This window comes from Ischnura elegans, chromosome 12 (assembly GCF_921293095.1).
Source record: "Ischnura elegans chromosome 12, ioIscEleg1.1, whole genome shotgun sequence".
In the NCBI taxonomy this organism is placed as follows: domain Eukaryota; kingdom Metazoa; phylum Arthropoda; class Insecta; order Odonata; family Coenagrionidae; genus Ischnura; species Ischnura elegans.
The window spans coordinates 67617812-67632547 of NC_060257.1; the positions used below are offsets into that span (position 1 = coordinate 67617812).

The 14736-nt window shown below is 38.9% G+C and overlaps 1 protein-coding gene across 5 annotated transcripts in view; it reads right to left on the reverse strand.

Annotated features, from left to right (window-relative positions):
* Nucleotides 1-14736, reverse strand: part of LOC124169304 (E3 ubiquitin-protein ligase UBR4) — a 163073-nt gene that overhangs the window by 64087 nt on the left and 84250 nt on the right. For 3 of the 5 annotated variants that reach the window (XM_046547875.1, XM_046547873.1, XM_046547872.1), the window contains exons 42-49: nt 13267-13576; nt 11696-11879; nt 9546-9689; nt 7421-7606; nt 6540-6929; nt 5169-5276; nt 1737-2059; nt 271-540 (exon numbers count right to left, since the gene is read on the reverse strand). In XM_046547875.1, the coding sequence (XP_046403831.1) occupies nt 271-540; nt 1737-2059; nt 5169-5276; nt 6540-6929; nt 7421-7606; nt 9546-9689; nt 11696-11879; nt 13267-13576 (1915 nt within the window). The remainder of the gene's footprint in view (nt 1-270; nt 541-1736; nt 2060-5168; nt 5277-6539; nt 6930-7420; nt 7607-9545; nt 9690-11695; nt 11880-13266; nt 13577-14736) is intronic. The other 2 variants (XM_046547874.1, XM_046547876.1) reach the window with 2 other exon arrangements.

Here is a 14736-nt window from a genome sequence, read left to right on the forward strand (position 1 = left end):
GTCCATACAACTTCAAAATCACAAGCTCCTCAAAGAGTAGTTTACAATGTCCCTTTGAGATGGAATTGGAAATAATCCTATCAGCTCTTTTCTGTAAAATGAAGAAACAAAAATCTCGACGCCATTGATTAAGGGACAGAGAAATATACATACCTAACCAAAATGAAAAGCAAATTCTATACAAACTAAATCAGACAATTACATCAAACACAATTAGAGATATTTTCTTTACTTCAGAAGTTCTTGGTGTATTTTTGACACCTAACCAACCTGCTCGGCAGGTGAAGTTCTCAGGGTGCTGCCATCTGTGGCAGCTGTGGAGCCCTCATCATCCGACGCCCCAGGTGGGGGCGAGGGCGGTGCGACATTGGGCGGAGGAGGGGGTGGGGGATCATCACCGTATGAACCACTCCCGAGGTGCGGGTGGTGTGGGTGGTGATGAACCGTCCCGCCCTGGAGTCTAGACGCCCCTCCAACAATGCCACGACCAACCGACAAGGGTGGAGGGGGAGGTGGACCCCCGATTAAAGCTTGGAGGCTCTGATGGACAAAAGACAGGGGAAATAGTTTCAGGAATGGTAGGGTGGACGTTATCCACCACCGAGAATGAAAAATAACTGTGTCAACTCTACTGTGGATTTACTCAGTTCAATTTTTGACACTTTTTCATTTATTTATTCCAACACCACAGAATACAGCACATTCTCAATAAGTTCAACTGATTCAGGTATTATATAGTGGAAGTTTGACATATTGAAATGAAAGGCAGTAGCACTTTTACACAGTAATTTAATTTGTACAATGCCTTTCCACTCACAGATCCACCATCTGGTACAAGACATTGTATTACAGTCAGGTACAAGATACTGTAGTACAGTGTAAGACACTGTTGTAGATGTAGTACAGTGTCTTATACCAGAAGATGGCTCTGTGAGCAGAAACATATAGTACGAATTAAATTATTGCGGAGAAGTGCAACTACCTTTCGTTCCATTACAGCCCATTCTGGCCATTTTACATTTGGGTGTTCAAAAAATTTAACAATTACACGTATATAAACAGCCACACCCTGGATAGAGGTAACCTACCCAGGCAGGACTAGAACTCACAACCTCTTTTTTGGCAGGAGAGGACTTTACCCCACAGCCGTCCGACACTATGTCATAATCAAATATTATACAACTTTGGTGATAAAAATAGACAAAAGGACCTTTAATCTGGAAAGCTTATGATGAAATAAATTTTGGTTTTTAGATATTTTCAGATTCAGCGAATTCACTTTGAACTCCTTCATAAGACTTGACTTGGCCTAATTCAAATATCTTATAATATGCCATGACCAAACCATGAATTATTAACAAATTGAAACCAACTGATCCAGAAATACTCAGTAGACAACTGCAAAGCTGGGAACTCAAGTTTCAAAAATGCCAGCAAGATTCAGCATAGTGTAGCGGCCTGTCTCAAGATGAAAAATCCTGGTAATTCATAGCACTAGCACCGGGGTTACTAAACTTTTTCTTTCCGCAACCCATTTTAGCCCATATGTTTTAGCCGCGACCCCCTAAAAATGGTCGTCCAAGTTTAAGTACATAGTTCACCATATTATTAGCATACATCTAGCGAACCCTTTCAGAAAGGCAGGCGACCCCAGTTTGGGAACGGCTGCACTAGCAGAAACTCATGGAACTGAAAATAGCCAATAAGGTAAGGTAAACTAATAAAGTGGTGCTAACCTGCAAAGCTTGACCACTGATATGCTGCAAGCCAGGAAGGCCTTGCAGCCCTTGCAGACCCTGCTGAAGACTGTGCTGAAGGTCAGATGAAGAAGATGATGAAGAGGGGCCTCCACCACCTCCTCCACTGCCTCCTCCACCACTGCCCTCATGATCCTGCAGACTGAGGGCAATGGCCAACTCCACCATGGTCTCATCGTCGGCATCTGGCGGGATATCCAGGAGAGGGGGGAAGCCATGATGGCCACCACCTCCAGCACCACTGGCTGCTGCACCCAAAAGGGCCTCAAGAGAGTTGAGACCTCCAAGACCACCTGAAGCACCTTACAAAGAGGGTTGGCACTTTAGTTGCTGGCCATTTTGCTACATCTTTTATAATATGTGGCATGATGGGGTGGAAGTTATTACAGTGGAACCTCGTTAAAGCGAGTACGGGCTATAGCGACACCCCCGCTATTACAAGAGATAGCCGATGCACCGTCAATTGACCCTATAATAAGAGTGTTAAAAAATTCGTTTTTACGAGACCCTTCCGGTGTTGGCTCTCGCCATAGCGAGGGTTTCACTGCCGGAAGACTTTCATGAAGACTCCTTAACCTCTGTAATTGCTAGCGATCTGTTAGAAATGAAGTTAATGGAGTGCTCAGTCTCAAATTTATGTGTTAAACTGTCGTTCGATAAATATAATGATGACGAAACAATGCTTTGTATGATTTTTATTCAGTGCGGCGCTTATAAATTGTTTGAATAGTTAGTCGTTATTTGAGTAAGGAAATTTAGTGATGCAAAAAAACATCGCCTTTCGTCTGGATTTATGCTTACGTTTATCGGATAGATGTTTATCTGTCGCCGCACCACTCCTGTTCCTGTATATCTGTTCGCAACAGGTATATTGGCTATTATTTGCTCCACCTCCGGTAAAGCGACAATTCGCTATAGCGAGTGTTTATTAGTGCACCGTGGGGTGTCGTTATATCGAGGTTTCACTGTACATGATAAACAATGAAGGTTAAAACGAAAAGGTTAAAGCAATACACTGCAATATTTCCACTGAATTCAATGGAATTCAATGTCTTACAGACTAGCATTTTGGTTTAATTACAAGGTTGATACATGATTCCTGAATTCTAACACCCACACCATTCCCAAACATTTCCCTGACAAGACTACAAGGGTGTAACAAGATAGGCAAATTCAAATTCCCTGACTCTCCTAACAAAAATCTCCCCCTGACTTTCTCAAATTCTACTTTTAATCATTATTAGACATACGAGTAAATAACACTTTCATTTTAATTTTACAGTACTTTCAATTGCAGTTGAAAGCATTTTTTAGCATCTATTTTTTTCTTTATTTTTACAATGTATGATTGGTAGATTGGCAAAATCTGATGAAACACAGTTACCGTATATGTCTAAATATAGTCCCCCCTTTTTTTCCAAAAATGCCTGTGGTAGAAGTAAAGGGGGGGACTATATTCAAACAAATTTTTTTAACTTTTCCCAAAACTGAATCCTCAAGATTAGCCTGTGGTAGAAGTAAAGGGGGGGACTATATTCAAACAAATTTTTTTAACTTTTCCCAAAACTGAATCCTCAAGATTAGGGGGGGGGGGGGACTATATTAGGAGAAATACGGTGTTTGACAAAATACAAAATAGCTTGAATAATTACGTGCTAGAACAGTAATAATTTAGGCAATAAGATTTATAAAAAATATTTAAGTATAAGCTTACGAATTTTGCCGCCAAAAAGTAAAATTTCCTGTTTAAATATTATAAAGTCCAGTCACCACACCTACGTAGCATTTATTCACGTGCATCGCATCAATATCGAATTTATCACAAATGTGATTTTTCCCTCATCAGTATCCATTATATTCAACAAGAATGAGATGCTGGGAATAGAAAGCTCAAATATAATACAGTGGAACTTGGTTAGTACGTTCCTCCTTAGTACGTTTTCCTCCTTAGTACGGCGATTTCTCTCAGTCCCAGTGCCATACGAACAAAATACATGTAAAAGTATTTGGTTAGTACGTTTGAAAAAATTGCGCCTGGTTAGTACGCTCAATTGCTTGCCGTGACGCAACCCGCAATTCGTTCTCTAGAATCTTCTTAAGGGTCGTAAACCTCCGAATTCATGATTTAATTTATTATTACTAGCCATTAACATTCTTGTATTCATTTCACATCTCTTTCTTCGACCGTGATTTATCCAAATGCATTTCTCAATTCTTATGATGTGATGAATAATAAAATGCGGCCATTTATCAGGAATGTCTGACTATGCAAAACTGCAGCCAATGAGAAGCCCCAATTTTCCCCACCCCGAGCTCCTCACCTTCTGTTGCCTCTGGAGTGCCCACTGCGCACAAATTTCACGAGTGGGTTGCTATTGCACGATTTGTCATGATGAAGAAATGAGTCTTATCCAATTCCAACTTTATCTAAAGCAGTACTGCAAGTACTCCATAAACTCGACGTCAATGCTTCGGAGTACGTGCATATTTGACTACTGCTGCGGGAGCAGACGATGCTCTGGATCTCCACGCGAAGCTTAGCTTAAAATACTTGATCTCGGCACGAAAGCAGACGACATTATACAAATTTTTAAAGTAAATTTCAACTGTATAATATAAAATCTTCTTGTAATTACGTCGTAATCTTAAAATCTTGCGTATTATTAATCGATATATCGATCGATATGGTTTTATTCCAGAAGCGATTGTGTACGGCTGTCGCCGTAATTTAAGGTTAATATAATTTTGTCCAATTTTTATGATGTTTAAAAACAACCAGTTGACATACTCAGGGTTGTTGTTATATTTTCCGAGTATGCTGTGAGAAAGAAGAAATGACTTAGCTTTACTTGTCCTCTTTCTATAAATATATATAGGATAAATCACGGGAGATAGACGCCATTTTCATGTAATTGTCTTCGGGAAATCTATGAAACATTGTGATTTTTATTCACATGGTAGTTTTTCAATGTAGCGCTCATTTTCTTGATTTTAAAGGTGAAAAGAGTTCAGGAAGGCGATCCTACGAGAACTACCGTTAGTAGTTGTAATTATGACGACTTTTCCACAGATTGCAATTACCCCGACTGCCATTATTTACTTTCCTCGTTAGCACGTTTTCCTGGTTAGTACGTTCATTTTTTGTGGTCCCTTCAAAAACGTACTAAACAAGTTCCACTGTATATTTAATTATCAGCCAGTGGATGAGAAAGAATCTCCACTTCACTTTCACCATAAATATGATTTTTCCCCACACGTTTTGGTTTCTCCCTGACATTTCATGATTTTCCAAACACACTTCAAGGAATAAATTTGGTGATAATTTAATCGGAGGGAATCCAGCCCAAAAATATCTATGTTAAATGTGAATGAGTCTTAAAGACAAGACATTAATTTCCAATCAGACTATACCTCCTTCTGGAGCAAGGAGAACCATCGGGTCTACATCAAAAGTTGGATCCATTTCAACCGCTGGTTCTGCCTGGGCTGTTTGCCCAATTGCATCCATATCTGCAAGGCCTGCCAAAGAAAAACAATGGTTAGGAATTTTATGAAGTTCTCTGACAGGTAAATTAACCTTCTGAAAATGTATGACAAGGAGTGAATTACTTTGGAGCCCATACATAGCACTGTTGAGAGGGCCAAAGGTTTATATAGTTATAATCGAACTTTATCTTATGTGCGCTCATGTAAACTATTAATGAAATTTGAACGAAGGTCACTAATATCAGTAGCATAACAGCAATTATTAAATAACCTCACTCATGATAGGAAAAGATGTCTGAAAGCAATTATACATGCGAGTGTTCATGTATACAATATTAAAATCTGAAACTTTCTTTTTCAACCATATCTTTATAACCTGGATAATTTATATCTTTATGAAATATTTATTTTAAAAGGGTTTGTTTTTTGGAACTCCATGTATTTTTTCTGCACGATGATGGATTGGTGACATGATCTCTCTTTGAAATATTGGTTTAGAAGCTGTATGTATTTCAAATTTTCAAATTTCAAATAATCAGTAAACATTTATTTCTGTTTATTTTGTGGCCCATAAACTATTAGCTCATATATTGCTGGCTCTATGTAAAATGTTGACATTGGTAGTGCTCCATTCTATATATATACTATATTCTTTAGCAGGGGCATAACTATGAGGAGGGGAGTGGGGATAGATTCTCCCCAAAGCCTCTGAGAAATAAAAAAATTATTTAGAACTATTGTCTACTTTAGAAATATAATAACTGCATCTACTTAAAGTTAAATTTTAAGTGCCAAAATGATGTAAAAGAAGAAGATAAGAATTATAAGAAGAGTTCCGTAAAAAATTGCAAAAATTTCTATAAAAAATTAGATCCACAGAAAAATATAAAAAATCATAGTGCTAATAAATTTCTTTTCTTCTTGATAATGGAATTGTCTTTATTTTTCAAGTGTCCTCCTTTTTCATAGGGTGCTGTCCTATTTTTCACCTCTACGCATCTAGTCACCATATCAACCCTCCTCCCCAAACCCTTCCACAGCAATTCCTAGCTATGCCACTGCTCTGTAGTGAATTTAACACGCTGCTACTTAGTATGTGAACAATGAGCCCTTGGCGGTTTTTTGTTTTTCTGTATCATCCACGTTATTTTCTTGTGCTTTTCAGTTGTTGGTTTAGAATGGCACAAATAAAAGCTGTGTTGGTACAATATGGTTTTCATATCTTTTGATATTCCCAACATCCATCCTCTCTTCCTTGAATTAATTCAACAAAATCTATTTCTCCTTTCCACTTACCTTGACCAAGGGACGCAAATGCTACAGAAGACATGGAAGAGGAGCCAGCTCCACCGCTCCCACCAGCCCTTCGACGCTCCCTCTTGCGCAACATGACTGTGGGAGGCTGGGTCCCCACCGGCGTTGTATTCGCCTGAGACGAGCGTGGGGCCTGCGCTGGTTGTTGTGGAGGAGGGGGAGGTGGGGGAAGCTGCGTCGGAGACACGTGCCTCGGCCTCAACGTTCGCACGATGGCGTGCTTAGCAGTGAAGGAAATGGCCGGGTCAGGACACAGAAGCATGTTCATGTACGCCTTAGCAGCGATGGGAATGCTGTTGACAGGATCCACCATGATAAATGCATGGATGATTTCCACACACCCAGTAACAACACTTTCAACATGTGTGAGACCTGTGGATAAAAAGAGTACACAATTACAAATAATAAAGAAGAACACCTAGAGACATCATCAGGATATTACAATAATCCTTTTGCTCACAGTAAAAGCATTCCATTGATAATGATGTACAGATAATATTTTCACAAAAAATATTTTTTTCAGATATATTAATGTATATACACACACAGTAACAGGAAGAAAAGAATGCAGTGAAAAGCATGTTATTTAAAACAAATTTATAAAAATAAATTCAACTTCGAGCTTTTCAAATTTCCAACAATACATGAAAGGGGCTAACCAAATTTTAAATTCTAGGCAAGGAGGTGGCAAAAATATTTTAATGAATCACTAAAATATGTGAATTGCACCCTAATGCATGACTTTCAATTTTTGGTGCATGGTTTCATTTGTACCACAGACACTAGCCACCTTTTTCACATTAAAGGTTTGGCAAGGGTTAGATTCTTGGATTAATAATTCACTATTTCCATAAAGTAATTACCTGGGATACAGACGGGGGCAAGAGCCAAATTACTGGGTTGAGCCTGGTGGAGTCGCCACATGGCATCCATCAGCTTTTCGATGAAATGTTTCTCGACAGGTGTGGAGGCCTGCTTTGCAGAAGCACCCTCTACAGCTGCTTTCTTCTTATCGTCACCTTCATCCTCCACGTCATCATCACTATCTTCTAAATAGGTATAAAACATCACATTACCACTTGCATTACATAGAATAAACAAAATACTGAGAAATTGTGAAAACTGCCACGTTAGAGGTATGAGGCAAAAGAGATACATGCATATGACTCACACAGATTGACAATTAATTTCTGATGACTAATTGCCATGATAGACAACATCATATGACAACGCTATGAAAATGTTAAAAGAAATACAGTGGAACTTGTTTAGTACATTTCTGAAGGGACCACAAAAAATGAACGTACTAACCAGGAAAACGTGCTAACGAGGAAAGTAAAAAATAGCAGTCGGGGTAATTGCAATCTGTGGAAAAGTCGTCATATAATTACAACTACTATCGGTAGTTCTCGTAGGACCGCCTTCCTGAACTCTTTTCACCTTTAAAATAAAGAAAATGGGCGCTACATTGAAAAACAATACCATGTGAATAAAATCACAATGTTTCATAGATTTCCCGAAGACAATTACATGAAAACGGCGTCTTTCTCCCGTGATTTACCCTGTATGTATTTATAGAAAGAGGACAAGTAAAGCTATGTCATTTCTTTTTTGTCACAGCATACTCGGAGAATATAACAACAACCCTGAGTATGTCAACGGGTTGTTTTTAAACATCATAAAAATTGGACAACATTATATTAACCTTAAATTACAGCAACAGCCGTACACATTCGCTTCTGGAATAAAGCCATATCGATTGTTATATCGATCGATATATCGAATAATAACACGCAAGATTATTATATTACGACATAATTACAAGAAGATTTTATATTATACAGTTGAAATTTACTTTCAAAATTTGTTTAATGTCGTCTGCTTTCGTGCCGAGATCAAGTATTTTTAATCTAAGCTTCGCGTGGAGATCCAGAGCATTGTCTGCTCCCGCAGCAGTAGTCAAATACGCAAGTACTCCGTAGCATTGACGTCGTTCAGTACTGCTTTACATAAAGTGGGAATTGTATAAGACTCATTTCTTCATCATGATAACTCGTGCAATAGCAACAATTGCCCACTCGTGAAATTTGTGCACAGTGGGCACTCCAGAGGCAACAGAAGGTGAGGAGCTCGGGGTGGGGAAAATTGGGGCTTCTCATTGGCTGCAGTTTTGCATAGTCAGACATTCCTGATAAATTCATCACGTCATAAGAATTGAGAAATGCATTTGGATAAATGACGGTCGAAGAAAGATATGTAGAATGAATGTAAGAATGTTAATGGCTAGTAATAATAAATTAAATCATGAATTCGGAGCTTTACGACCCTGAAGAAGATACTGGAGAACGAATTGTGGGTTGCGTCACGGCTAGCAATTGAGCGTACTAACCAGGAAATCGCAATTTTTTCAAACGTACTAACCAAATACTTTTGCCTGTATTTTTTTCCGATGGTACCGGGACCGAGAGAAATCGTCGTACTAAGGAGGAAAACGTACTAAGGAGGAAAGTACTAACCAAGTTCCACTGTATCTTCACACTACGTGCAACTGTGGGCAATAGAGCCTCACTAACCTATAAGGTACAAGACTTACTGGATATAGAGTCAATTTCAGATGCTTATTTTAAGTTCAAATGACAAGTGTGCCTGTATTGGCAACAGAGAAAAGCTCCGTTGAGTACAGATCAAGTAGATGAAAAGTAGACTAAAAAAGTATGTCCAAGTGTTATCCAAAAAAGTATACCCCTCCTCAATACCAAATCTTGATTGTTTTTTTTTTTTTAGACTTTCATTTTACACAGTAACTATATTTTGGTCCCTCCAACTGCATAAAATAAAAGTTATACTATATTTAAAACCTACACCGAAGTTTGAATATTGAGCATTTAAACTTGGGGCCCCAAGACTAATTAAACAATGGCATATTTGGATCCATTCCCACTATGCTAGACTGGTATCACCCGAGTCACTATTTTTTTGTTTTCCTACCAGGCCATGTCATTGATCTTGGAGCTGGCACAGGCTGATTCCCACTTGGTGTTCGTCCAGATGATCCATCCTCCCCTTCCTGGCGCTGCCCACCTCCTTGGGATTGGAATTCAGATGATCCAAAATAAAACTTAGCTGGAGCACCTTTTCGTAGATAAATGAAAAACGAGGAAATTAGAATTGTAACTGCCCAAATAAAGAAATAAAAGGCCCCATATCAATAATTTTTACATGTCAATGAATCAGTTATAAATCACAATTCTTGACGTGTGGCACATGATTAATGAGAACATACCTTCAAATGGAAGATTTCCATATTTTTTATAAAATATTTCATCGTTTAAAGGACTTTCAAAAATGTATTTCTTAACTCATCTGATTTTCAAAAACTAAATAAAAATAAAATACTTGAGGGTAGGGTAAAATATTTGAGTACCCTCACAATAATTATAATGCTCCTGTAGCACAAAGCAGTTGGTAATTGGCAATTGATTTTATGCTTCTTTCTTAATCTATTTATCAGAGACAGACAATTTGTGATGATTTAGCAATATACAGGCGGTCCCCGACTTTCGTACACAATGCGTTCCCGAAAACTTGTACGAAAGTCGAATTGTACGAAAGTCGAACCATTGACTTCCATACTAATTAGGGGTTACGTTCCAAAAGAGCGGAATTTACGTACTAAAACCTTTTTTTTACGGAATTCATTTCAATTGACTTAATTTAAATAATGTATTAATAAAACTCCTCAAATCATCTAATTTATTTCGAAAATACGCAGAAAATGCAAATATAAGTTTTAAAAACAAGAACTCCGTTGGCTATCGAGTGAAACTTCCTCTTGGCGTTTAAGTTGACATTCCACTTATTACGTCCACTATAAATAAAAGGACATATCAAGTAGCATAAAAAAAATGCATTCGTTGAACCCGCACTCTGGATACCGTCTAATTTTTACACCAAAATTCGATATTTGGCAGGTGACATTCGTGATCGCGTATATTCCGCATGTTATTCAAAAAAGACAAAATACAAACGGAATTCGGGTGATATTTCGTGCAATATCGTTGCTGAAGGTTTACATGAATTAAACAGCACTCAAACGAAAAAACACAATTAAAAAGAAGGTCTTACTAGTTTCATTGAAAGCTATTCGATGATGTCTAGTCAACTTCTTTTGAAAAATATCTTCAATGAAGGCTTTCCTCTTCTCTTGATAAAGGAGCCTATAGCAGGCAGTCTCTCTCCCAAATAAATCACCTAAATCAGAGTCAATTACCAACAATTTCCTTCATTATATACGTTCATATTGTTCGCATATACTGCCGATACTGCAATTTGAAACAATTGAATGTTGGGATGCGCAATAAACATGGCGGGAATTTTAAAAAAATTACGGACCAGCGTCCGAAAGTCCGAATTTAGCGTACGAAAGTCGAGTAAAAGGTGTCAATTTTGAATGTACGAAAGTGCGAATTGTACGAAAGTCGAGTGTACGAAAGTCGAGGACCGCCTGTAGTGCGAAATGATAACACAGACAAAGAAATCCAAATCAAACTGAAATTATACAGCACTGATATTTTACTCAATAAAAGGAATCATGCTTTATGTCGACAATTTTTCCATATTTCCTGGGATCAGTTCAATCAATTGTCTGCCATACAGATCAATCTCCTCCGTGGTTCTTAACAGAGGACATGAAGCCTGAGTGCCACTGCAGTCCATAAATAAACATGATCTGACCACCAAATAACATTACTGCCAGAAAAAATATCTCATAGTTTGATAACCAATAAAAAAGGAAAAAGAGAACTTCACATGACCCTGATGGCAACCAGAAGTTTCAATCTATCTGCTAATATTTCTGACCTGCGAAGCACTAAAGGTAAAATGCCATCCTAAATTATATGATTTGGTCTTCCATTCATTTCCAGTCATAACAACAGTATGTTTATTACATTATATAAGTTCCCAAGCAAACAATAAATTTTATAGTTTGTGATTGATTTTAATGAAAAATTATATAAAAAAGAAATAAAAAAATTTTCCTCCCAAGAGTAAATGGTAAAAAACTACTGTAAAAATTCACATTTATAAACAGAAATTCCTGAGTAATGAATCTATTCATAGTTATATACGTTGCTTACCATCAATTAGCTTCTCATCTGGCCTTCCTTGGGTGTATCTCACTAGATTTAATGGGCGGGCCACAGCGACACCCCGTGCCATCAAAACAAGCCTGAAAAACACCTCTGCATCCAAGTCCTTAGGGTCTGCAACATCTCGAAGAGCAGCCAGGGACTCTCGAACATGGTACAACACGTAACCATCCTGTGACGGAAAATGAAGAAGTACTTCACAAAGAAAGTCTTGAAATCCATGAACTTTTCAGGTCAAAATAGACTTTTTTTATGTTCCCACTACAAGTCCTTTAACATTCATGGGGCTAGTGATGATTTTATACAAAATTCCCAACACATTTAATAGTTTAAAAGTTCTCACAGTAACATTAATAAATTGATTGGAATAGATTAGGCTATGGTAAAATAAATCTAAGGCTGAAAATTTCTCCCACAAGTAAGAGCAGTAAAACCTTGAAGTAAAGAACAAGGGCACAAGGAATTTTGCAATTGACTAAATCCTTCTTTTTTTCTTTAAAAGGACTGGAACACAGGTTTTAATCGCAAGTAACCAATTTGCAGAGTAGATAGAGCAGATACCATCGGAATGGGAGGAAGATGTTGCACTGCCATTACTCTTACAATTCCCCTCGGTTGCCATTCCGAACCTCTACAGTTGAAAAACTAGTTAAAACTGTACCAAATGAGTATCTAGCAAGTTTGATAACATCTTTAATCCTTGGACCATTGTTGAGTTGATATGTGATGTAGCTTTGAGTCGGAAGAAGGCTTAAGTCTAAACACAGGGCTGTCTGGTGCAGAATCAGATTATGGAAGAAACCTCGCAAAAGCGTAGGAAACTAGCACTTAAGAGAGTCTCGTGCTGAAGCTACAGGCTGAGCCTTTTGGCCAAATCTGTGGCATCTTCTGGATTCAAATTTGAGCCCAAATTACAGAATACCCCCGAGAAACAGGGATGGCTTAAGGGCCAGGCAATCTGAACGACTGTCTGGGGCGATGTAGTTACAGTCCAGCCGCCAAGAGTTGTCTGATGACAAGCGGAAGGGTCTAGTTTGGGGTAGCGGGCAAAGTTGCCAGGTAAGTAAGAGAAACACCCACATCACATGTAAAGAGAAGGCTCCTGTGAACAAAGGAGTCAGCTGGAAGGGATGACAAGCATGAAACAACAACAACGTGATTCAAAGAGAGGGCTTGTTTTGGTGGTTTAGGCTTGTTTGCTTTGGTGGTCTAGGCTTGTTTCAGTGCTTCATATGCATGTGACAACATTGTAAGACTAGGTGAGGGTGTGAGGTGCATTTGGGGGAGAACGATTGGCGGCAAACCGTGTCGATGAAGGATTCTACGCCCCTGCTTTTGCACTGTAATCGGACAACTCTCACGGGCCAGACTGTAGGGGGTGGCAACCAAATTCCCAAAGAGCATTAAATTGGGAGGTATTCCATAACAAACCCCCCAATAGGGAGGCGACACACCAGCAGTTTGCCCGGGTAAGTATTTTGTCTTGAGCCAACCCTGCACAGAAATAAAGAGTAACCCCCTCGTAATCCACATAGGCTATCTCCATGTGTGTATCATACCTTGTACTGGTGATAGGCCACTCTTGTGGGGTGCAAGGCAGCAAGCAAGGCCTTGGCACGCATCTGCACCGACGGTGGAGTGGGCATGGTGAGGAGGTGCGTTGCCACACCCAGGGCCTCCATTCGAGCTGCCTCCTCTTCCCTCTTTCTCGCTTTCTCCTCTCCCGCCTCATCCTCCTTCTCCTCCCTACCTCCGCCCTCTCCATCATCTTCACCCACAGATGCAGTCGGCTTCACCCCACCAGTATCCTTTCTCCCACGAGCCAGCATGAAGCAACCTTCCAATACCTCCAGCACACCAGATGTCATTCTGCACAGAATAGAATCATTTATTAATGTATGATTTAACACTTTCCCGGCAAATAGAATGGATAACACAGGCCAACAAAAAAAATTTTTTTTTGGTGCCGGGAGTTTTTGAGCTGATATTAATAATATGTGTCGTGCTGAATCCAAATGTGATATCCGTTTTTATGTAACAGCTCTACTTTTTTAGATACGGCGCATTTTATGATTAGATTCTTTTAAATATTTTATATATTTCAGAAAATATATTTTTCAAATTTAAATCAATCTATAAATAAACTAATTCATAACCACTCTGCAGTATTTACTTTGAAAATCACCTTTATACCTTTGAGAAAGGGGTTGGGGAGGATTTGGCGTGTTTGAAGAAGGGAGAGACAGGCGTACAGAGTGGAGACAGAGGGAAAAGATACAACTAAGGGTAGTGGGAAACCCACGGTGGAAAGGACCCTAATCATAACTGTAGAATAACGACTCGTGGGAAGAATCACAGAAAAGTGGAGAAGAGTAAAAAAGGGGGATAGGGTAAAAAGAGAGCGTGTCTTTGAAAATGGAGAGGCGGGAGTAAGTAATGAGTACACCCATGTCTCGTATAGCGCAAGGGATGCGTTCCTCGGGGTCTTTGCGCTATACGAATTTGCGTTATACGAGAGCGTTTTATCATTGGGAAGATAGGGATGCGTTCCTGGTAGGATAGGTCTTGGGTATTGAATTTCCACTAAAACATCTATATTCCCATAAAAATCCTTAGAAAACATTATTTATATAAATTTTTATAGTTTAAAACATCTTTAAAGATAGTATGCAAGCATTCAAAGACTTTTATTCACGTTAAAAAAAATTCTTACGTGCTTTTGAAATTCCCTCCTGTCGTGCGGGTGGGCTAACATCTGCTATCTCAGGGGATCGTAATGCATTGCCGGCAGTTGACGATTTTTCAAACTAGTCTAAAAACAACTATTGTGTCACCCAGGCCCTTTTGTCGCTCATCAAAATGACAGGAAAATGCTACTTCGAATGCCATTTCATAGCTAGCAGAGTTTATGAATGATAATCATTTTAATTTGAAGTCCTCCGAGTCATTAGCAGCTACGTGAAACAGTCTTTAAATGCCTTGAAACCTGACCCAGGTTTTCTTTCCCTGAAAATGAATGAACGAGATTG